Source organism: Solea senegalensis, linkage group LG16 (assembly GCF_019176455.1).
Source record: "Solea senegalensis isolate Sse05_10M linkage group LG16, IFAPA_SoseM_1, whole genome shotgun sequence".
NCBI lineage: Eukaryota > Metazoa > Chordata > Actinopteri > Pleuronectiformes > Soleidae > Solea > Solea senegalensis.
This window is the reverse complement of record NC_058036.1, coordinates 14,078,189-14,103,744: the sequence shown is the minus strand read 5'-3', so window position 1 is coordinate 14,103,744 and position 25,556 is coordinate 14,078,189. Positions and strand designations below refer to the sequence as shown.

The 25,556-nt window shown below is 44.0% G+C and overlaps 1 protein-coding gene across 2 annotated transcripts; it reads left to right on the top strand.

Moving 5' to 3' along the window:
- The first annotated feature begins 14,077 nt into the window (after positions 1-14,077).
- Positions 14,078-22,364, top strand: bmp4 (bone morphogenetic protein 4). 2 transcript variants are annotated; one of them, XM_044048202.1, is made up of 4 exons: positions 14,078-14,342; positions 18,076-18,198; positions 18,740-19,104; positions 21,067-22,364. In XM_044048202.1, exons 3-4 carry the CDS (start codon positions 18,747-18,749, stop codon positions 21,918-21,920), a joined length of 1,212 nt encoding a protein of 403 aa, XP_043904137.1. In that variant the 5' UTR covers positions 14,078-14,342; positions 18,076-18,198; positions 18,740-18,746; the 3' UTR covers positions 21,921-22,364. The 2 variants fall into 2 exon arrangements, with proteins under 2 accessions (XP_043904137.1, XP_043904138.1); XM_044048203.1 differs by lacking the exon at positions 14,078-14,342 and adding an exon at positions 14,544-14,708.
- The last annotated feature ends 3,192 nt before the right edge of the window (positions 22,365-25,556 follow it).

The window sequence follows — 25,556 nt, the reverse complement described above, 5'->3', positions numbered from 1 at the left end:
TGGGTTACCAGCATTCCTCTTGATGGGGTTTTATGGAGGTAAAAAAGAAGAATAACGCTCCCTCGTTTATTTGCTTTTCAGAGGCTGTGGCTCGATAAATGCACGTTTCATCAGGGCTAAATATTTCCACCTTGTGAAAAATGCCGAAAAGCAAACACAAGCCAGATTGTGGAGACGGTTGTGGGTATTTGTTTACGTATCGCTGTGTGTGTGTGTGTGTGCATGGGCCCTAGCAAATAAATACCAACCGTAACCACACGCCATTGCATAGCAGGTGCTTCTAAAACAATGGTAGCTTAAAGTGACTTTTTGTCAAAGCTGCTTCTTTTACTGTGAAGTGTTACAAATAAGAGACAAACGGGAAAAGTCTTCTACTGCAGTAAAAGAGTTCCTCATTATCTTCCCCATTTCTTCTCATGCCAAAAAAAATCTGGAGCGCTCTCTGTTTTCTTTTTTTCCCCCTTTCCTAACCGCAGATGAATGTCAATGAAACCAGCTTTTCATACTTTTCTTTCACTCCCAGCGTCATCTTTATGATTTCTTTCTTTCTCCCCCCCCCGTCTCTCTCGCACACTCTCTCTGTGTGTGTTCTTAGGTCAGACAGACACAATGATGCAGATCAGTGGTGTGTTCACAGTTCCCGGTGTTAGGTTTAGTCAATCTCCTGTTGTATCAAAGCAAGCAGCTCCTTCGCATTTCTGGGATGACTCACATTTCTCTCTCTCTCTCTCTGAGTGTGTGTTGCATTCTGTCACTCTCTCCACCCATCTTCTTTTTTAATTATTGCTGATCGTCATGCAGCAGAGCCAAGATGTTCCTCCCTCCCCCGACAAGTCCTTTCTGCCGCGTCACTGTCGGAAAAAGAGGTGAGATAAAGAGAAAGCGAACCAACCAAGCGGCAACGAGGAATACTCCTTCAGTCCCCAGTCATCTGGACTCCGTTTTGTTTCCTTTAGATGTTATCTCTCGGCCATACTGCTTTGCAATCAAACAATAAAGTTGCAAGATTAAGGGGATAAAAAACCTCTGTCTGGTGAGTGGATTTAAGTGTTTAAAATAAACAGGAATTGTAAGACGAGAACTGCTAATTTTCCTCAACACTGTACATCACAACTGCCAAGTTCTTATGTCATAAACAAGATTAAATACTGCTTGTTGTCATCACTGAAACATGTTTTTCCCATGCACCCCCCCCCTGACAACAGCGCCGCTACACAAAAACAGATTAATGTCTTGCAACAGGAAAGATGAGATTTAATCCCAGCGCCTCCTCTGAGAACAGAGGCAGTTTGATAATTGAGATGCAAAAAGATGAACATGAGCGACCACGAGCGGAAGTGTGTGCGGAAAACATGAGGCAACCTCGCTCTATTTCGTGTCATTTATGTTGTCATTCAACTCCTACATTTCAGAAAAACTGCCCTACAAGTTAAATCTTAGATTAAATCTCATTATCCATTATGTTATCCTTTATTTATGGAAGAAAATAGAGAATGATTAGTTGCATCTATCTGTACCACTTTCCCCTCCCACTTCATCACTTAAGACTCTTTTAAATCTCCACCAAAGTCGCTGCAGTGTTTTCCTAGTTTGCCATCTTCACCAGTTGCCCTCCGTTCTCTTGCTGCTCACCCCGGCTGATCTTTCTCTTTCCCTCTACTGTTGTTTTTTCTTCCCCTCTCTCCTCTTTCCCCTTGATTTCTTTCAGTCTGCCCCACTGAGACTGAGCCAGAGCACCTGCAAGTGCTCACTTTGAAAGATGTTGCAGGCCCAAGAATGCGCGCAGTAAACACACGAGAGCTGTATTTATAATAAATCAGCTTTATGGCGCTCCGATGGAGGTGATATCTGCGCAAAATTTATGCTGAGAGACCTCACGTCCTTAGCGAAACAGCTGCGAGATAGCACTGCACCACCACCACCGTCACCCCACCTTCTCACCGCCGCCGCCACCCCACCCCTGCGAATACCCTGGGCTGACTTGGGTTAGAGAGCTCAACACAGTCCTCTCTATGTGGTGGGGCCTGCGGTCCCTGGAACGGTAAAGTCCAGACTGAAATAGAGTGTGGGCAGCTGTGGCGGTAGTGGGTAGCAGCATGTGTGTGTGTGTGTGTGTGTGCAGTCATACATGTATTTTATACAGGCAGGGTTGCACAAATAGCTTAAGCTTAGTGGAACAGACCGGAAGAGTCAGAGTTTCTAGGTGGATCAGTGCTCAGTGACTCTGAACCCATATTAGCGCCTTTTTGGTAAGAGAAATCAACCTTCACCCAGAAACCTCACATTCCTTTGTGACTTCCACACTGTGTCCTGCACGCACCTCAAAGCACAACGTCAAGAAGTGGGTGAAACCCAAAATGCACGGGCTTAACAAATTCACGCAAGTTGTACACACACACACACACACACACACGCACACACACAGTGCTGCTGCTGCTTCTCTAACCAGCCCAGATGGTTCCTGTCACTGCTGGCCAATGGACAGAAACCTCATTTAAAAGCAATGATGTCACAGCCGTGCCTGCGCTGTACGGTTTCACCTTACAGAACCCATTCCCATCATTCCATGATGAAAGGTGACCACCCGCTATTATTTGGTTTTTAGCAGATGCAGGCAATAATAACAACGGCTGAGGCCCCGATGGTTAGAAGTGTTCTTAAAGCCTCTGAAACACTGCGGAGTTACACAAAATCAGGACCTAAAATAAACCAAGCAAACAGTGACTTATTGTTATTTCCTCTGATCTCATCCCTCGCTCATCTTCTTGCCAAGAAGGGTGCTGCAGCTTCTGTAAATGTTTGTTGTCCCTTTGTCAACAACCCGTCTCGAGGAGCCTCTCATTCAGACATGTTTGGTAATTCGGCATCACCCTGAAACGACGCGGAGCGGCGGACGAGTTCAATCAGCTCGTACAGTGTGTGTAACACCGATTACCTGGGAAGAGAATTGGACCTTTGTGAACGAGGCAAACACAAACCTGCCTTCGAGCATGGCACTAACTGATCGTTGCTCAAGAAAAAAACAACTCCAGATGTGCAAGCCCAGTGCCGTTTGGAGTGAGTGGAGGCAGGCGAACGCAGGGAAAGGTCACAGTCAATGCAGAATACAACACAAATAGCTGGACACCGGGGAAACGTAGATACGCACAATCTAGTGCCAGTTGCCATAACATATCACATTGGTTTATAATACTATGACAGGATGTGATAACCTCGGAATATGTTATTACATATTACAGTTATTACATATTACAGCTGAGGTCGCGTCCTTGGGAATATATCTCGGGGAAATTGTTTGAGTTTCATAACAAAGACGAGGTTTACGTTCTTCAGTAACGAGCCCATGGAAAACATTGTTTTATTGATACCGGTGCTGAAATGTTTTATATCAAATATCGTATTATAACTTGACTTCTTTGGGTGTTGAAGAGCTGAGAGGGTTTGGGGGAAATTTCCACTTGAAGTGAAGAAAAGAAAAGAAAAGAAAACAGCAAAACAAACCTGAATGGTTCTATTAATAATAAGAAACACGTGGAAATTAGAGAATTTCTTTTAATAATCGAGACAATGTTGACAGTTATTTTGGCTGTTGTTTGGTCAAAACTTTCTCAGGGCAGAGGCTCTTGCTGGAGGAATTTGGCCTCATTACCTCAGTATTTCCAGAATCCTGGCTACACCCCACTATAGCAGGAACATGTGCTTGCATGTATTTGATTGGTCTTTTTAGATGAGGTTGCACGGTGTTCCAAGTTCAACTTCTTTATTTTCCTTATTGACATTAACGAGGTGGTTGCCTTGGTCTGAACACGACCTTTAAGTTAGGGAACAAAACAACATAACAACATGTTGTTGTTGTACCTTGTTGGCGCGAGATGTGACCTTTCTGAGGAGCCATCGCCGACTGTTTTGCATCATTGTGAGATAAGTGAACACAGCGACTGGCCAAGTTCGGCGGTAGAACGAGAGAAGAGGGAAAACTTGGAGAGCCGTCGTGTGAGTTTACACAAACCAGCATGAGGAGGGATGGAAACCTTCTTCCTTTCCTCTCCGCGCTCCTCCTGTGTTCTCACCTCCTCTCCCCTGCTGCGACTAAGGATCCCTGTGGGTGGGGTAGAGTACTGGAAGGGAAACTGGTGGAGTAACGCAACAAATTTGACAGTTAACCCAACACCAGCCACTGCCGTGTTTGAGCAGCTGCCTTGGGGACTGCCAGGCTCCCACAGCAGGGACTGGGCTTTCCATTTTTTCACACCTACACTCCTGAGAAAGAGGATTCTGCTTATAGCGCAAGGTGTTGGCGACGGGAACAAAGAGGGTGGAGGCAGCAGGGGAGGAAGGTTCAGGGTTTTTTTTTTTTAGATGCTGCTCATATGAAATAAAACATTTCAAATGAGCTCCCACACTCACATTTTAAAAGTAGCTCAACCACAGAAGTGGAATTCCATTTCATAACAGCATATGCATCATTATCCCGGCTAATTTCACCAATAACGTGGTTTTGCACGTTTTTCCAGCAAGTTTTTGTTCCATGACAAATGACACAGGGACACATGATGCACATGTATAAACACAATTGCACTTTTTGCCATAGTGGAGAGGAAAAAATGCTCTGCAAATGCTCAGTTTTCAGTATTCTTTTGGTGCTGATCCCAGCTCTGAGGCCCAGGCTCCATCTTTACTCTTATGTCTGTGTGTGTGTGAGCTCTATAGCTGCAGCCTTCAAGAAAAAAGAATCTTAATAATCCAGACTCATTATTTATCTATTTATTTATTGTGAGTGGAAAATGTTTGTCATAACGACCGGCCATGGGCAGCAGCGGAGAAAAAAATGTGGCTTCCGTCAGTTCTATCCACGTCTCAGACTACACTAGAGTGGGTTAAGTCGGACTTCTCCCCCCTCCTTTGTTTTATTTTAGCTGTATTTGTGCTGAAGCTGTGTTTGTTTGTCGAGGCTAAAACATCTTCTTCTTCTTTCTTTTTTTTTTGTCAGGCTCCCGCTCGTGTCCCAATTGTGGTGGCATTCCAAACCTTCCTCTCTGAAGTACGCTTTCACCGAGATACTTGATTTGATGCGGACTTGCAGATAATGTGACTAAGCAGGCTTTTAAGAGCTTCCCAGCAGTCAACAACTCGAGGTACATCCGGCCACGTAATTATCTGACTTGGAATCTGCACTAGCCCACCTGTAAGTGCAGGCTAATTTTAATGAGAGAGAGTTAAAGATGTGTCACAAATCTGATTCACCTCGGTTGAAATGAAGTAGTGATAAAACTACTATTTATGTTCACGTAACAGTGAACAACGTCTTAAAGCACTTAAAACCAGTGAGTCACAGTTTCATATTGAGTCAACTGTCGGAACACACTCACACAATGGTCAGTTACTAGGTAATTTCAGGAAATTGTTTATTTAAAGAAACAATATTTGTGACCTTGTTTTAAGATTTTCAGTTTTGGACGGAGCAGCAAAAGATGAAATTTGTTGACAGTGAAAAAAAGAACAATAGAATAACACCGTAGCCCTACTTTTTTTCCACAATAATCTTTTGTCTGGACAACATGGTGCAGCAAACTCTGGTGCAAGGTGTGCAATGACTACACCCACACGGGCCGGTATAGAATGTTATGTTAGTGCGTCTGTGTGAGTGTATGTGGGGTAAACTGTATCCCACCCCTGAGCTTCAGCTCTCAAATCAGGGCCTTGAAAGTAAACAGTGCACCGCCAGAGGACCTTGTTTATCAAATGTGCAATTGCACACATAGAGCAAAATGACCTACAATTACAAGCCCAGCTAGAAATTAAGTTTTCAGTCAGCCATTCGGAAAAAGATCATAGGATATCCTGCAAAATGGGAATTCTTTAGTAGTCCTTTCCTTCTCCCTGTCCCTTTTTCCCCCCTAAAACACCATATCTACTCATTGCTGCTCAAGTGACTTGCTTTCCGTTTTTGGTAGAAAAAAAAAGAAAGAAGGTTTTTGTAGCTTCCAAGCACACTGACAAATTGTGGTTGATGTGTATCACGGTCATTTTTGTAGAATTTCCTCCCAAAACAACCACAAAAGGCTCATACTTCCAAGCACGAGATCTTTGTTGCTACCAACTTGTTCCGACCACTCTTAAAATGTCAGCCGTTCCAGCAAATGCAATTACATGCAGCTTTCCCCAAAAGCAAAGTCAAAGAGGTTTTCTCTTTAAAGAGTGTAAAATTCCCTCCTAGTTTAATTATGTGGTGCTGGGTGGAACCTGGAGGCTACTCTCTCTCCACTCTGCTCCGACCAAAGTGCATTTTCCATGGCACAGGCATGCAACATATTGGTTCCCACAGAGAGATCGGAAGCGCGGCAGATCGCAAAACCTGGGTTACAGCATTCCTGGATCTCTGAGCAGTGTGGTGACCTAATCGCCTGACCACCTACCGCTCCGTGCCAAATCCCGAGCAGCAGGCCAGACACCCCCGAGAGTAACATCCTACTTCACCATGAAATATTACGTCAGGAATGAGTCACTGGATACGGAGACTTGGGTTGAAAAAGCCTCACATACTCACAAACACAGGAGCGTTGCTCAGACTGGATTAAGCTGGTGAATAAACCGAATCACAGAGAGGAAACTTATCATTCCTGGCAGCCATAATTCACAGCCATAATTCACATAAACCCTAATATATATATATATATATATATATTCACCGTCTTTTGTCAAAACATGAAAAAATATAGTGTCACATGCTTTATGGTGTGACCAACAACTGCACTGTCATTTTCCAGTCAATCAAGTCAAGTAGGTTTGTCTTCGGTCTGTGACAAAGGTCTCCTCTCTGTTCTACAACCAGCTGCTGTTCAGTGTTGACATTACGGGGGGAAAAAATTCACTTTGATAAATATCCAAGCTGGAGAACCACAGCTTGATAAACAAATCAGTCTCTCCTAATAAATCAATTCATGTTGCATTTATTAGTGCTTGACACATGTGTGTCAAGCACATAATAAGTCAGTGAGTTGATTGCACAGCATGTATATCATATATATACATACACATATACATATATATACACACATACACATATATATTTTCTTTTTTTCTTTTTTTATAATTTTTCCAAGCATATCAGTGATTTATAATCCTATTTTCATTTGAAGGTCCGCTGTGTAAGAATTAGCCACGCCTCCCTTTCCCAATCACTTTAGGGAACTACGGTGGCCCTCACATACCACAAAGTACTGTATGTCTTTTGTTTGTGAAGTACATGATGGTGTCACACATAGAGCAAGACCCTGGACTACAGTCTTACTCTAAGGCAGGGGTGTCAAACATACGGCCCGCCAGAGGGTCCAATCGGCCCACAGGATGAATTTGTTAAAATTTCACACTATTCTAAACGTAATGTCAAATGCTCCAGATACCCGTGACTAAATGTTTGTTCCTTTATAGATCCAGTGTGCTGTGTAAATAGTAAAGTTAGGCATGATATTGTTGAAATTGCACTTATTTCTCAAGAAATTTCATGTTTTGTAAAAATATACTTCATTAAATGTAAAACAAAGGAGAAAAAACAAAGGAGTTCTTGTTGTTCATAGGTTATTATGCTATTATTTTACTATTTTTACTGGTCCGGCCCCCTTGAGATCAAATTGTGCTCTATGTGGCCCCTGAACAAAAATGAGTTTGACACCCCTGCTCTAAGGCATCACATCCTTACATTAACACTTATACATATACCTATGGGACACATTTCAATTGTCTGTCAACTTAATGAAGTGAGAATCTTAAAAGTTTTGTCATTGGCCCGCCAGCTAAACTAGAAACTGCCCAATACTGACCCGCTGCAAGGGCGCATATCGCCACCTAGTGTAGCGGAGGCAGACGCGCTCCCTTCAATTAATCAATTCCCCACTCGCTTTTATCCTGGGACACTGAGAGCAGCCCAACTGTGCACGGCAACGTCCCGAATGTTATCACTGAAAGCTGAGGGTAATGTGAGAGGAGACGGCCCGACAGCTGTGGCAACAGCAGAAACTGCTGTGGCACTTTTGCGAAAGGTCATTTGGTCCGATGGAAAAAAAACATCTGAGTTAAAGTTTGAAAATAATATCATTGAGTTGAGGACTATATTGCTTTTCCTTTTTCCCTGTTTCAACACCCTCCTCTCCTCTCGCCCATGGTTCGCCCACATAGGGATGTTAGCATTTTCCAACTGCTTGGAATTCCTCCCTGCCTTCTTGAGAGCACACACTGCGTATTAAAACTTGTTGGGCCCTTTCATGTTTTATTTGAAAGTATGTAATTACATTCTTGAAGGAATAACAGGTCCCTGGAGTGATTTACACGCTGTATTAAATGCCATGGTTCGAAAAGACGATGTTGACATTCACCTCTTTAAGAGCTTCTTCTTAGCCTTAAATGCCAAGGCAGTTCAGTGCAATGGCGATGCAGTGAAACTATACAGAGGGGTGGTGAGTTTGGAAATGAGGGCAGAGGCTTTGGATACAGACTTACTTCACAGAGGCTTGCTGGGATGGCTGTGGCTGATCTCTGGTTCTTTTCTGACTTATGAGACTGACCCTTTACCACTGATATGACTAGTAACTGCACTTGATTTGCAGTTGGATGTGTATTCATCTTTTTCAGACTCTTGCCTCTCTGCAAAGTTGTTTTCTGAAAAACACAAAAGGAACACTGTGGAAATTGTGTACTTTTATTTTATTTTGACAAGTGAACGCAAAACTGGAACGAGTTGTCTGCTGAGCAGCAGAGTCCAACTTTAGACACGAATCATAACACAATTTTGTGGATATTGCACTTTGACCTCCAACGAATTCCACTGTGTTATTTAATTATATTCTTTTACGGTTCATTTCCATTTCTTCATGTCTAATCTATTTTTCTGCTGAGCTCTGGAGCATTAAAACACTTGTAAGGCTCTCTATCGCAGAGCCAGCACCGCTGCTGGAAAATTCATTTGGCTGCCTCTTAGCTTGGCCTCTTAGGGACTATGGTGTGGGCAAAGTCAATTCCCCTCTCAGATTAAAGGAGTATCTTCAAGTGCCAGTCCAAATGGTGATAAAAAAGCTTTTTATTCCATTGAGAAAGTTTCCCAGTTCAACCCCCCAGAGATCCGGCATCAGGCGTTTGCCCCACTTAGGCCGCGTCTGGACAGTGTTGAAGGCAGAGTGTGTCTCCTTGCGCCCTGACAGAGGGAGAGAGAAAGGCCTAAAAAAAGGCCCCTCCACCACTCACTTGACCAGCTCCCTTTGATAACATCTGGCAGGGGCAGGTTTGCAGCAGCAACAGCAGGAGATGGAGGGACATTAAAGTCCTACCACTCACTCACTTGGCAGGAAGGCAGCCAGCAACTCCACAGCATCCGCAGACTAAACCTTAATCACATACACTGGAGTGTCGCTGGTGATCGCTCTCTCTAATGGGTCTGATGATATTCTGCAGCAGCAGCAGAGGGTGATATAAAATGTTGGCTTCACGTTCACGCTTTCTTCCTTTTCCTTTGTTTTTAATGAACCCAGATCATTTTTTATCATTACAACTGTACAGCACGACTTTAAGATGTAAACAAATGTCCGCTGCAGTCAAATGAGTTCACTCAACGCCGATTAAGCATCGGGTCCGCACTACTCTCTCTGGATCTGTCGCCATTGCAGCGTTTAAAACTCACGTCACCCGGCAGCATTCGCGCACTCGGCACAGGAAGTGATTTGTTTGTGTGCGAGTAAAGCAAGCCTGCAAAGACGATGAAGGCACAACGAAGCAAACAAAAACAAATTCCCTCTGTCAGGTCTGATAGTATTGCTTGACAGAGCCTTGCTTTAGATGAAGGACACGGCTTGAAATAATGTCACTTCATTTCTGCTCCTGAAGACCAAATGGGGACGATAATCACCAAAAGTTATGCACAAGTTTTAAAACAACTCAGGCTGGAGGGAATCTATATTTTTAAACCAAAACGTTTTTTTCTGAGGAAGGAAACTCACAGTGTTTTATCTAAACAGTGATGTCTGTTGAAGGAGATGGGCCGGAAAAACCTATCTTTGTTCTGGAGAAGTGGGGGGGTGTTGCAGGCAGTTTGGAGGGGACAAGATGTGAGTTTCAACACAGCTCCCCCGGAAAGGCTCAGGCCAATTCAACATCCATCCCTCTCCATTTTCCTTGTGTTTACTTCCAAGCTTCATGAGTTTACATGCCAATTCCATTACTGGGATTAAAATAGTTTGTCCAATCATCCTCAAACTCTGTCTCCCTTGTCCTTCTCCCTTCCTTAACCCCTCACACCACTTACAGGCTTTCGGGTTCCTGGGCTGGTTTTACGGGATTACAGGACAAGCGGCCCAAGCACCCGAAAGAAACACAAGGCAGCTGTGTTGAAGAATGTACCAAAGAGAAGTCCACGCATTAGTGAAAGCTAAGGTTTGATCAATGGCTGTGGCGCGTGTCGGCACTAGTGAACACTTCACGGAGCGTCTGGGGGAGAAGAAAGAGAAAATGGAGGTGTGTTTTGACATTGGGCTTGGGGTCTATGTGGCCGGGTCACCTTTGAGCAGGCGCTGATTAAGGACTGGTGTTCACAGGTGAGCGGCTCCAAGCAGGATTTAGTGACACAGGCACACAGAGGTGAAGCGACCCCACTCTCCCAGATAATGTGAAAGCAGCAAAGCACCGCTGACCTCTCGCCCTGAATGGCCAAAGGCAAATGTCAGAAGATAAGTGAACTCTGGAACTCTGCGAAACCCAAAGAAAAGGGACGGCAGGTGAACTTTCCACATGTTCACACAGAACAAAAAAGACTGAATACATGACTGAATTCACACATAGACTGTGGAATCAAAGGTAGAGAAATAAGTCAGTCAGTCACTGCCCGTGGGTCTAAGCCACCCACGTTTGGAAATCTCCTTCGGAACTGGAGGGGCTCAAAGAGGCTAAGCCTGGTCAACACCTAGGAGGAGACATCCTCAAGTACTCCAGCAGTAACAAAAATTTAGGCAAAATAAAGCGTCCGTCCCCCCCGTCCCTCGCCTATTAAGGGCGGGAATGTTGTGCCTTTATTCGACCTCTGGATGCCTATTGGGCCGTTGTTCTGCTTTCATGCCACAGAGGTAGTCATGGAACCGGATCGAGGTAGAGTCTGTATGACACGGAAATGAAATTGTGAAGAATTCGCCATACGATGAACATCTTTCGGAGGCAGTCTCCCTTTAGTTCTCCATCAGCATGTGAAAACACAGGGACATGTACGGCGTCTCAAATTTAGCATGACAATCTCCACGTGTGCATAATGACAATGCTAAACAACACGGAAATCACACAAGCGCACATCACGTACCTCCTCCCACAGTATGCACCGCAGAAGGGGAGGGGCAAGGGCCAGACACACCCGGCAATGCCCCAAAAGTGAACGTGGGGGAGCGAAAATCACAAAGGTTCCACATGACAACTTAAACTCCCGTGTCAAGGTAAAATATAAAAATAAAATGAAAAGGAACAATAAAATAAATAATACATTATAACATAATACGTTACAATTATGCTGCTTTTACCCGAGTCTGCCTTCATGATATTGATCCTGTTACAATGTTTGTTCTGCACCAAAACCACCAACGCTTAGTCACAGGAGATAAGTCAGAAACATCTTAGTGTACAACATATCTCGGAAACAAAGGATCACATTCAAACAGATTCCAAAAATCAAGGACCATGGACTCCCTAAAAAATGGCCGCTTTAATTGAAGTAAACATGTTACTACTCGGTTATTAGAAAACCATATGCACAAGCCTGAACGCAGGTTTGCTGTGAAATAAGAGTCTTCATTTACCGCTGAAATATAAATCTTTTTGCTGCCAAGCACCTGCGATGTGCATCACACTCTGCACGACATGTTCAATATTCCTCAGCGCAGACATGGAGCAATAATCGCGAGAGTTATTTCTTTTTAAAGTCATTTTGGCAGACTGAGTGACTCTCAGTGACACAGTAAAAGTAAGTCAAAAACAAACGTAAATGAGTGCGAATCATAAAAGAAAAGTGCTAACCGGTATGGTTTTCGTTCCTTTGATATAATTCTCTATCGTTTGTATGGTGCAAGTTGCCATAAGTAAAATTCTTATAACAAACTGTCATTTGACGCCAAGTTTGTTCCAGGCCACATGCCCCCTATTGCGTTCGCTGTGACGCACAAAGTTTTCATTTGCTACACAAACTTTTATTTCAAATCAACTGGGTTCATGTACTGCAGGTGGATCTTATCTGAGCACCAGAGCTTTGTAGTCTGGCTGTTTTGAAGCTCATCTGTGGCTCGCATCTTGTGGTCTATAAGGTAATGCTGGTGTGGTGTGGTCTCGTCTCCTCTGGTTGTCTTTCCGGCCAATCTACGGCTCGCACACCGGCGTGGCACCTCTCCGTATCTCACACCACATCTCAGTCATGTCAACATCTGGCAAAATGATTTAGTCGTAGTTAATGTGCCCGAAACAAACAGTGCTACTGCAATAACCTGTGCCTTTTTCACACGCTTAATGCACAATGCGTGAAGGGGAGTCCTATAGGAGGAGTCTAACAACTAACAAACGTGTTGCAATGGCTCAAATGTAACGGATATTGTTGTCATTGTGTTGTAAATGGTTGCATTGTGTTGTGATAATGAATCTCAGCCTGGAGGCCTTCAAAGTAAAAGCATGAAATATCGTAAGACGGTGCTCGCCAAAATACAAGTGGTTTCAGTAATGGTGCTGAAATGAGACAATCGCAGCTTGAGCTCCTGCGTCACGCAGATGGCATGTGCTAAAAGGTGAGTGAGGAATGGCCTGAGTCATAAAGCACTTTTCAAAGGCCACACACGTGCACATTAATGCACAGGTGCACACACACGCACACACACACACACACTCAACACGCCAATGATCTGCATCTTTTGTAAGAGGATTTATCTTAAATCCCAACACTTAAAATCTCACTGGGGCATGAGACCAAAAACCAAGCAAAGCCTGTCGGGGTGACTGAGGAGATCAATAATGATTAACAGAATAAACTCCCTGATTCTGCTCAGAGCAGATTTGAAACATAATATTGTGGTTTTGTCAGTCTTTAGTTTGTCTGCAGATTAAATTAGCATGGAAATTAATCTGGCGGAAATCTTCTCTGTGATTACCTGAGGGTAAATCCCTGATCTGTGACAGTGACGCACTGCTGAGATATGCGCTCTATCACAGGGCTCACCCCCCCTCTTCAGGACTGTGTTGTCGGTATTGATTATGGTGTGGAAATTCCCAAGATCCAGAAGCTTGACAAACTTCTCATGCTTCAAAGAAAAGCAGGCAAAACCTGGCTAATCTGTGGTAATCTGGCAATCAGTACCCGCAGAAACTCACATCCCCTCCAAAAAAAAATTATTCAATTTTACACTTCATTTCCACACTTTTTTTTGCAGCTGCAAGAGAATAAACCAGTTGGTTATTAGAAAAAAATATTAGATCAATTTACACCAGGGCTGAAATATGTCATAAATAAATTCCCTGAACAGCCCTTGTATTTGATTAAAATATTAGATTTGTTGTTTTAAAAATGTACAAATAATGTGATATTCACAACATAAAATGTGTGTAATTGAACTTTAATTTAAACAGGTGAAGGATCTCTGAATATATCTCATACCTTAAAGGAATTTTCATGAAAATTATAGTTTATGATCGGCACATATTATTGATTTATAATAACAATAATATATACGATTAGAACACATTTATTAAAATATATCTGTTGCTATTAAATACGTCTAATATTCTCTTTAGACCGGTTTCTTTTCTCTCAGGAGCTGGGAGAAAGTTTTTTATTATTGTCTGGATCCCTGGGATTTAAATGCAAAGTGGACCAAAGTTTCACATAATGACAAAAGACATTGCAGCGCGCAACGAGCTCTTTATTTTGAGTGGAGGAGGAGAGAGAGAGAGGGGGTTATCCAAGGTGTTTGAGACAGATGAGAGAGGTGGGGGTCGGGGAGGAGGAGGGAGGAGGAGGCAAGCAGGGAGGGAGGGATAAAAACTGCGAGGGGCCGCAGATGCTGGATCATTTGAGAAGTTTCCCCGTGTTCAGCGCACTGCCTGCCCTCACTAACTGTACTGGAGACGGATAGGAAAGCGCGCTGCAAACCCCGAGAGCCCCGGCCTTCACTCAGACCCCGGTCTGCTCTTCTCTTAAAGAGGCGTCGCGAACGGATCAATGAGCCAAAAGAACAAGCGGTTTCTCCTTTGAGGCTCGTTTTTGGGCTTTACGCGTGGACTGCCTTACACCTTCCCTTTCATATTCACTTCTCTCGAGGATACCTGTACCTCTACTGATGGTAAGCGCTCATCTTCCACGACACTCACTCATTCACACACACACTCAACACGAGAGTCCGAACTGGAGCTATTTTAGGAACCGAACGCAAGGACGAGGGAATCTGGTTGACAGTTCGTGCTTTTTTTGTTTTGTTTTGTTTGTTTTTCTATCTGTTGGCGACTGTGCGCGTGTGCGCGACATTCTCCGTTCAGATAGCGACGGCTCCGAGCGTGATATTTTTTCCAGTCTGCCTCGGTGACAGATGGAGTGAGATAAACGCGTAGAGTTCGTTGGACAAACGGCGCCAGTGAATCTGGTGAAGCTCCGAACAGGTTAAAGCGTTTTGTCGCGGAGAGTCGAGCAGTGACGAACCAAACACAGTGAGGTCATAACACAGCTTTCGCTTTCTCAGACTCTGTCTTCTTCTCTCTTCTCTTTTTTTTATTTTTGGCAACTATAATTTAATTATTTATTTCGTGTCGAGTTTAAGCTTTTGTCCACAGGTTGGCGGATTTAACAGCTGTTTCTACTCCGTGCGTAAAGATGGCACCGCTCACGTTTTAGCCGAGGTGGAGAATTATTACTTTTTTCTTTTTTTTTTAACCTCAGTGTAATGTTATAAATAAACACCGCTTCCTTATGAGGTTTTAAGTAACCCATGAGTCATTTTTGCAAACAATACAGTTTTGTCTGATGTGAAATCTGCAAAACTCATCCCGTGCCAATTCATTACAGTGTTATAAAGTTACCGACTTGAAACCGATGGAAAAAATGACAGGACGTTCGTGTAAGCAAGGACCTCGCGGGTTTCACAGGTTTACACCTGCTTTTGGCGAATAATTACGCGGAGAAATTGTGTCATTTCATCCCGTCGTGCAGGAGCAGAGTATGCATTTTGCGGCCTGCGGGCGCATGGCGTCTTTGGCACACACCTTTTTACTCTTCAATCTCAGATTTCCCCTCCATTGTGCAGACAAATACCTTCACCAGACAAATTACACTAATGCATTTAGTGTTTTTTGTTCTTCTTCTTTGTAAATGTTTAATTTTTTTCTACATGTTTTGGCAGCGAGTGACATTTTTATTGTTCCATGGAAAGATTTGCTCAGGTGTTGGCTTTTTGTTCATGGTGTTACCTGATAGTTTTCACATTTCACTCTTACATTCTCCTTCATTCAACCTGATATGCAGATGAACAGGGAAGTGCATGACTTTGCTAAATGCCTATTCATTTTCGTCATTTCTTTTTTTTTTTCCATAAAGTGAGCCAAATCAACAAAGCCCTGATGCAACTGGGGTCATTTCTCTCAGAGCTTAACAAAAGCATTAACCTGTTTTCAGTGATCTCACTGACTGTGAATGTTCTGGGAGCTAATAAAATCCCAAATCGCCATTCAACAACAACAACAACGACAACAACAACACACACCGCAGGTCTCTAGTTTTATTTCTTTCAGCAGAAATGAGGATACTGCCCTTTTGAATCCGAGTGAGGCCTTCGTTATTATGTGAACTCGGCCAAGCTTTAGTTACAACCCAGTTGTTGTCAGGAAGTGCAGCAAACCATAAACATTCCTTTGTTAAGCAAGATAGTGTTTAAGTTACAGTGATTTGACCCTACTGCCATTTAGGCCTGAAAAAAAAAAGGATATTAGCAAATAAGCAAAACACGTCTTGTGTGAGAATAAACTGATTTCTGGCATCCGGAACGCCATAGATTTGGCTGTTCCCGTGGTAACCTGTTGCCCTCCTCCCTCCGTCTCTCCCTCTCATCTTCCCTCCCAACATCACTGTCAAATTCCTCATGAAACACATCTGAAGAGACGTGTGGACAGTCTGATCACATTATCTTTAGTCGGGGAGAGAGAGCGAGAGGCCGAGGGGGACTGGACAAAGCCAAGGGCAGTTGATTGCTCCCCTGGTCTGCATTTGTTGTTGGAAAAAAGCTTCTTAAAATAATCAAATATAAGTCAACCCTGGAAAGAAAGTTGCACAAAAAACTAATCTTTCATAATTATTATTATTGTTATTTTTGAAAACAGATCAGTTTTTTTTTCCAGAGTTGCAAGCCACTCCCTCTTTGCCTTACATTTTCTTTCATCATCATCATCATCATCATCATCATTCTACTTGGAGTGTCTGTCTGTTCTAGCCTGCAGCTTTTTCAGTGGCTGGTTACAGTTACAAGATGTTCTGTATGGTCAGTGTTTTTGAGTACTATGAATCCCTGTAATCATGGGAGAGGCCCTCTCTCTGGACAATGAACATTTGTTGTCAGGGATGTGCACACTCACACACACACACACACACACACACTTGAACCCCCTCCCCTTGGGTAATAGAGCTGATCATGTTCTGAACCCTCCACTCTCTTTGCCACTGTTCTCACAAACATGCAACCAGTGGCACACACTCGACGTGTCACACACACACACACACACACACACTCATGCACCTTGGGTCTGCCTCATGTCACAAGGGGGGGTCCAAGTCAATGCTGGGGGATTCGTGATTGCATGTACACTGAGCCACGCCGGGGCCGAGATAATCGCAAAAGATATGAGGCCAGACACACTCGCATACACAAACTGTGGATTACACACACACTTACACACACACAGAGAGAGAGAGAGTGTTAATATGCATCCTCTGAGTGTAGTAATGCTTGGACACGCTCCAGCAGAACAGGTTCCAAATGATGACTAAAGACCTACATTGCAGCTCCAAATTTAAAATGTCTGCTCTCGGCTGCTGCTGCTGCTGCTGCTGCTGCTGTTGTTGTTGTGGTTCCTCTGTCACAAATTCAGTGATTTTACTAGTGTGAGTCAACGGCACTTAAATGCTTTAAAATGACGTGTCGAAGAATTGAGTCATTAGATCCGCACCAGTGTGCTTGTTAAGTCTGACAAGAGGGAAAAAGTGGCTGTTAGAGTGGGGAATAATGTTTCTTTTTTATTGATTTCTAGATTGTATTTAAACATTCGCTTTTTCAAGATATCCTTAAAGGCGGGGTTTCTTTAGGTTTACGCTGACCCCGTAAATAGCCGAAGCTGCATCTCTCCTCCCGATGACGGCGATGTCAGAGAGCGGGAGGTCTGTCCTCAGCATCACTGCAACCTGTGCGAGTGCTCAAGTGGGGCAGCGTTACTAAGAGATGAGGCCCCTTTTGAGTTGGAGCTATTTTTAATTCGCCTGTCTGAAATGGCTGATCTCATTTGTTTGGAGGAGTAAAAGGTTGCGAGGGTTCACGTCGGAGACGGGTTTCTAAAAGCGACCCGCCCTCTTGTTTTGGATATAGATTTTTGTTTTTCCCACTCCGGATCAAAGCGGCGTTATCACCTCTTTGATTTGCACGTGAACATGAGAGGGAAGCACCAGACATTTTATATCTCTGGAATAAGCGACAGTTATCTTGTGTTTTTATTTTATTTTCGCTTCATTTGTTGTTGTTATTATTTAATGAGGCGTGTTTGTTGTCATAGGTGAGTGGAAGGAAGGAAGGAGGAATCTGCTCTCGGTGTTGTGGCACATACCTCCTGACATTCCAGTTACAGTGAATAGCAAGCTTAGCCCACGAGCCAAAATGATAAGCCTTAAAGAGACACAGGGTCTCTCTCTTATCCACTTAAACACACACACACAGATATAGCCTAATTTCTTTGACCTCTCTTTAAGTGAGTATCGGGTATCAGGGTGATGCATTTTCAGTTGCTTTCACATAATAATTCCCCTGTGTTTTTAATTTGTTACAGGAACAGGGTCACTCCAACGTTCTCCTGCAGCCGCCCAACACCACCTAACATTTCCTGGAAAAACGTGTCCATTGCCTGCTCCCAACAAACATGGACTGTTTTCCCATGCTTTATTTTCTGTCGGTAAGTTAGTGGACCTTTTCATTTCACTTTGTACCATGTAACACATTGTTGCATCTTGCGGTTTTGTTGTGTTTTTCCTTTTTTTAATTACCCCCCCCTCCCGAGTTGGGAAATTGTTTTTGTGAGTTTACATATGTGGCACGACATTTTTACCCCATGGCTTGTTGGGAGAGCGGCTCCTTTTTGAGTTAAGAATATGCTCTGACCCCAGGGTCGCCTCTTTTATTTGTCTAATCATTATGGAAGGGGGGGGGGAGGGTGACTGGCTGAATTCAATTCAAAGAGTTGTCTTCTTGAACCAGGTGTTTACCTTTGGAGGATGTCACCAAAGATAAACTGCGAGTGGCCTCTCTGATTAGGGACAGCTTTAGTATCAGCTGCCCTCGGTGGGAGCAGAGACGAGGGTAAAGACGAGGTTATGGCGAAGAAAAAGTAAAAGCAAATAAAAGTTTCCTGCGTAAAATGAAAGCCTTCCTCTACTGTTCACTCTCTCCAGTTCTCCCCCTAACATTTCCGTGTACCATCTGCTGCTCCCCCCTAGAGACATCATGATTCCTGGTAATCGAATGCTGATGGTCATTTTAATATGCCAAGTCCTGCTGGGAGAGAGCAACCATGCTAGTCTGATACCTGAAGAAGGGAAAAAGAAAGTGCCAGGCCTGCAGGGTCGTTCGGCCACTCAGAGCCATGAACTGCTGCGGGACTTTGAGGCCACGCTGCTGCACATGTTCGGCCTCAAGAGGCGGCCACGGCCCAGCCGCTCCACCACCGTGCCCCGCTACCTGCTGGACCTCTACCGGCTGCAGTCGGGGGAAGCCGAGGAGGCTGGAGGCCATGACATTGCCTTTGAGTACCCGGAGAGATCAGCCAGCCGGGCGAACACTGTGAGGGGCTTCCATCATGAAGGTAAGCAGAAAACAATTCACGACATTTGAATCGTTTTTTCAGGAATAAAAAAAAAACAAAAAAAAACAAAACCCAAGACATTTCCTACATCCCTTGTAACACAAATGTGAGGCGGCTACACCCATCTGACCACAACCGAGGAATCTGAGGATGTGGTCACCAAACACTGTCTAAAGAGGGGGCAGAAAAAAAAAAGAATCTGCCAGACAAGCTCTCAAGAGCCTCATTTGAAAAAAAGTCGGTGTGTTTGGTTAGCAGCTGAAAGAAAAGCATACCTTCATATTACTGAACTTGCACTTCTCACCCCACCCAGCAGAACATGGCTTAAAAAAGCTCCGTCTTGGCGCGGCGTTGGAGAGTGTTCCTCTCTCATGTCTCCAGTTTATATGGAGGGCTCTTTTAGAAGGACCTTCCTCAACGTGCAATTATCTTTAATGCTACTCTGCAGCCTTCTAAATAAAGCCCCGACTGCCAACAATGTGGGTGCTGAGAGCAGACGCTGCAGCCCTCTGGGGAGATGGAAAAACAGCCTCAGAGGCCGGTGCGATAGAAAGACTGGAATGTTAGAAGGGTTTCTGTTTATTGTGAATCGGATCTGCTTCGTTTTAGCGACAGCTGCAGACGTTTCAATTAGAAACTCCGGGATGACCGATCGCTTATGTGAAAACCATTGTCTTTTTCTGCGGAGCGACTCTGGATGTCTCGATAGATAGATGGAGAGAGAGTGAGAGTGACCCTGTAGTGTAGTGAACTGAGAAACCGGGGAGCTTTAAGGCGACACGACTTGTCCACCCTTAGGGGGAGGAGTGAGGGAAGGAGGGATGAGTCAGCCTTAATGGGGCTTGTCAAACACATTGCTAGTCGTAACACACACCAAGACTAGTGGGGGAAAAAGAGCACTGCTGGAGGAGGCACTTCTTTCTGCCTGTGATGCAATGTGTATGTGCATTTGTGTGTGTGTGTGTTTCGACTGCTCTCTGCAGGCATTTACCCTCCTTCTCCTCTGCTCAACTATGTTAATAATACGTTTTGAGGTCCTTTGCGAAGGAGTGCTTGCTTTCATGGAAGCACCATTGTGTGATAGTGTAATTCAGTTGACTGACGTGTCCAAAGTGTGGTGAGATATTGCAGTCTGCAGCAGACAGTCAGTTGGGCGAGGAGACGTCTGTAGGGAGGGGAAACCATGTTGCTTTTGTGATATCTTTCTGTTTTTTTTAATACATCCATATTTAAACAAAAAAGAAATAAATAAACTCGCTTTTGTCGAAATTAAATAGCCCACACTGCCCTGTGAGACACTCTTTTCTTGTGGGCTACAGACCAATGAGATTCTACTCTACTGTCGGACTCCCTTAATGATTATTCATGATGAAAATGATAAATGTCTTAAGTGAACAAACTGCAGAGCTAATCAAAAACACAGCAGGTTTCAATAATGAGAACCACCTGGGCGAGATTAGGGCCTGGGTGTGAAATAACAGGGGTGGATTGAGCAGGAAAATAGTAGACACAACATTCCTTTCCCCAACAATGGTGATCTTGCCAGAAATCTGCAGACTGAGCGTGGAACAGGGAGCCTCCACTGTGTTTATACTGTAGCTGTGGTACGTTAATCACCACCCTCCTTGTAATGCATGTTTCAGCAAAGTGTTCAGAGAAAGGCATTGAAAGAGGGGCAGGATAATCCTTATAGATAGATACGGAAGTGTGGACAATGTGTATTAATATCGCTGAATACAGGAGACGCGCAGAGCAGTCTGCATGCACTGTACATCTGTCAGGTAAAAACGTGTTTAAATGAACAGTTTAATAGTTTTATTCGACCATTTAGTCAGAAAATACTCCGGAAGAGGCAAAGTGTCATAACTCATAAGATGAAGCTGTGAGTTCATTGGCGAACACACTGAACATGATAGAATCAGTGCACTTGAACAAACCGCCCACCCTTTCTCTCGTTTTCAGAGCACATGGAGAGGGTGCACGAGTTCGACGCTGGAGAGGCCGCGCCCCTTCGCTTCCTGTTCAACCTCAGCAGCATCGCCGAGGACGAGCTGCTCTCCTCCGCTGAACTCCGGCTCTACCGCCATCAGATCGATGAGGCCCTCGCCGACGCCCTCTCAGATGAGCAGGGGCTTCACCGGATAAACGTGTACGAGGTGCTGAAGCCCCCGCGGCCCGGGCAGCTGATCACGCAGCTCTTGGATACGCGGCTCGTGCGCCACAACATGTCGCGGTGGGAGAGCTTTGACGTCAGCCCCGCCGTGCTGCGCTGGACTCGTGAGCGCCTCCCAAATTACGGGCTGGCGGTGGAGGTTCTGCACCTCAACCAGACGCCGCGCCACCAGGGCCGGCACGTTCGCATCAGCCGCTCGCTCCACCAGGAGCCCGGTGAGGACTGGGAGCAGCTACGCCCCCTCCTGGTCACCTTTGGCCATGACGGGAAGGGTCACCCGTTAACCCGCCGGACCAAGCGCAGTCCCAAGCAAAGGGGCCGCAAGCGCAACCGCAACTGTCGGCGCCACGCGCTGTACGTGGACTTTAGTGATGTAGGCTGGAATGACTGGATAGTGGCGCCCCCTGGTTACCAGGCTTATTACTGCCACGGGGAATGCCCCTTTCCTCTGGCAGATCATCTGAACTCAACTAACCACGCCATTGTTCAGACACTGGTGAACTCTGTGAACAACAACATTCCCAAGGCCTGCTGTGTGCCAACTGAGCTCAGCGCCATCTCCATGCTCTACCTAGACGAACATGACAAGGTGGTCCTAAAAAACTACCAGGAAATGGTAGTGGAGGGCTGCGGCTGCCGCTAACACACAAACTAACCAGAACTGAGACTCGGACTGGCGACTTGAAAAGAGCAACATGGACGCTACAACAAATTAGAAGGTCTTTATTTCCAAAAATGTTCACTTGGACCCTTATTTATAACTTTAATGTTGAGGTGTATGTTTGTCTCACTTTATTGTTTCTTTGACAGTATGATCATATATTTTGACAAAATATATATTATATATATTTATATCTACATATTAAAAAAATAAATTGAGTTCTTATTTTAAAGCTGTACAACTTTTCATAATGTACATTAGATTGTATACGTTTTTTTTTATTGAGAAAATAGTAAAAAAACAATCGTAAAAGTAAAAGTTTATTTACTTGTAATATTTATTGCTTTCACATTCTATACATTGGGAGAGAAGAATAAAAACATCGACTGCTTCCAATAACACAATTCAACAAGAACACATAACAAATCATTTATCTCTTTGCCTAAACTCGAGCACTGCATGAGGTTTAATGGAACGAGTTGAAATATGTGCACTGATGTCAATGAACCGATGGTTTTATTTAGTCCCTTAAAACAAACTTTAATTTTATTGTTATATTTAACAACTATCTACCAGAAGACATTTTGTAAAAGGTTGACGGTAGGTTTTCGTAAACGGTTTGGATTTAAATTCTTAGCGTGGTATTTATTCTGGTGGCCTTTCAATGCTCGTAAATTTAGATTTAACTTTTTCCAACTTAAAAAAAACAAACTTTCACCTGTGATATGTTTTTTGCTCTTTCCTTGACCCCCAACAGAAGCTGTGAGAGAAATGCTATGCCATTTCAAAGCTTTCGAGTAAAGCCCGTATTGTTCTCATATTTCTCTTTAATGTCAATCTGACTAACATGTGGTGGTTGGACACTCGCTAATCCAGTTGCAGTCTGGGCGGGTTATTGGGCCTGACTGTGGGAGAGTGATTCTATTGTTCTTGACGTCCCCCACATTAGGGGCATGATTGTGGCCGATGCGTCCTGCCCTGACACAAGACGGCTGAGTCCTCAGAAGAATCAAAGGTTAGACGCTCTGTCTCCTGCCTTTGTCTTCAGTGGCTAATGTCGGCAGAGCAAAGACGCCTGTCTCCAACCTGTGCCCCATCACACAATAGGCTTCTACATCACTTATTTACAAGCTGACGGCTGCCCCAAATTATATGATAATGTTTTGAGAGGCTGCTCCTTTGAACTGCTGGGGGGATGTTTGCTGTGCATTGTTGTACACCAGCATGTCACAGGCTTGAACCTCTGGATTTAAATGCAATATTATCTAACATAAATATTTTTTGATGAATAATTACTTTTTAATTTTTTTTTTTTTTCAATCTCCATATATATTTTTTTCCCAGTCAGCCAGAGCTTAGAGAAATACATTTAAATTTCGATCAAATAAATTAGATAAATTAGTCAGGTTTTCCCTTGAACGGCTGCCAGGCATCTCTTTGATGCGAGCGTGTCATCGTCAGAAAATAAGGGGGAGTGCTTTTTGCGCGGAGAAGAATTCAATTTTGAAGTGGCTGAAGGCAGCGGAGATTAAGCTGCAGGAACGCTGTAGACACATGTAGACAAGAGTGTGTGAGCGTTTTTTTTTTTTTTTACAGCAGCCTGACAGTGCAGTTAACAACATCTCAACTGATCCTCTCCTCTGAACTCGGTCGAGATAGCATCAGCCAGTTATGTTAATTGTCTGTTCATTATACCACGGCCCTACACAAAGAAAGCATGTGTTTATTGAAAGGCTTAGAGAAAGAGGCTTATAAAAGCTCAACATCAGCCCGCTTCAAGTCAGGAAGACAAGCTCAACTTTACGCACTTTAAGCTTATGAGGACATTTTTAGCTGTTTTTTTGAGGAATAAAACTAGGTTTTAAGGTTATATTGAGTTCAGGTTAAGAGTAAGGGTCAGGCATTTAGTTGTGATGCTAGAGGTCAGGGTAAGCGCCTCGCGAATGCATGATATCTTAGTGTCCTCGCTAAGCAAGCTGTGCAAGAATGTGTGTGTGTGTAGGGAGCGAGGGTGGGGGGTCAATTACCGAATGAGTCCTTAAAAAACAGATTGAGGGCTTTGTCATGCCTGTGTGACGTGCCACTCAGTCTCCTGTAAGTGCTCGTTCTCACGCAATTACAGGTGAGTCATTATGCAGCAGCTCTATTGACACTGCTCGACTAATTGACTGGGTGAAGTCTTCAAAAAGCTTTTTATTTGGACGTTCTGCCATAAAAGCCAAGTGTTTATAGACAGTAAACCTCCCCACAGGAACAAAGGAAGATGATCCTCGTTTACTTTTGCCATGAGTGAGTGGGCGCTCTCTTTATACAGCTCCATCTCCAACGTCCTCCTTTTTCGGCCACAAAGTCAGGCGACGCAACAGCGACGGAAAAATACCCCAGAAACGTTTTCATTTGGAGTGTTTACCGTGAATGTGACTGAATGAGCACATTTAGTCAATTAAATGTAAATAAAACGGAGGAAACGACAATTCCAAGACATGAAATCCAGTCGTTAAATTCACCACTTATATAAAGGGGTAAAGAAAAGGTAAGCAAAATCCTTTCTTGTAATATCTGTGATCATCTAGGCAAACCCTGCTCTCAACTTCACTTCTAATTTCTCATTTGATTGAGCAGCAAATTCTCAATTTGAGCTGTATTTTTACACCAGTGCAGCAGTCTCGCCAAAAACAAATGTATTTAACCTGAAATAAATCATCATTGATCATTCTACCCATTCACTGGAGATACGAGCCATAGAAAATGCATGGTGAGGGCGTGTAAAGATCCTAACTGGGTCATTGTATCTGCAAACTCTTTAAATGTCTGATAAGACCACAGCTAAAATTCCATCGACCTTAATTCCACTGTGGTGCTTGCAGAGAACCTCAAAAACCTCTGCAAATGAGACCAAAACTATCTGCGTGGTGAGGTAATAAAGTTGTTTGTGGTTTGGGTGATTAGATCCTTTGGGGGAGAAAAACAAAACATCAGTTGGTGTGTTTAAAGTGACGTTAGAAAACACAAAATAGTCCTCGTCCGACTGAAATTGCACTGAACATCAGTCAGTTTACCTTCAGTCAGAGCACAATCGGACTCAACGTGTGCCACAGTTCCAAAACCCCAGCTAATATGGTTGGAAAACATGCTAACAACTACCCATTACTAACAAGCTGAAAGGGGGGGTGGCAGTAGTGACTGTGGAGGACGGAGTGTGTCGTTTTCCTCTCTCTGGTAAGAGAATCAGAAGGGGCTATCGTGATGATAGCTCATGTCAGGGCTGCTTCGAGGTCAGGGCCTCTCGTTTCACTCTCCCACTCATACTTCCACACACACACACACACACACACACATTCTTTCTAATACTCCTTTTCTGTCAGGGTATATCATTTTTACTCTGACACACACACAGACAGGTCTGAAACCTTAGACCCTTGCCGCTGTCCATCTGTAAAGGTTATCTGGGTGACACCTCCTCTCAACCCCGGCCTGTGACTCATCTCCAGTCAACACGGGCACCTCTGCACCGCCACATGGCAGCCGGGACGCTGCGCCGTGCATTTAAGAGGATGAGGCTGTCATCGACGGAATACTTTGACCTCAGGTCACTGGCACAAAACATAGAGACACGCG

Coding starts and splice junctions, on each gene's coding strand:
- bmp4 (XM_044048202.1), top strand. CDS start 18,747: ATGATTCCTGGTAATCGAATGCTGATGGTCATTTTAATATGCCAAGTC. Junction 19,105..21,066: donor GAGGGGCTTCCATCATGAAG/GTAAGCAGAAAA, acceptor TCTCGTTTTCAG/AGCACATGGAGAGGGTGCAC.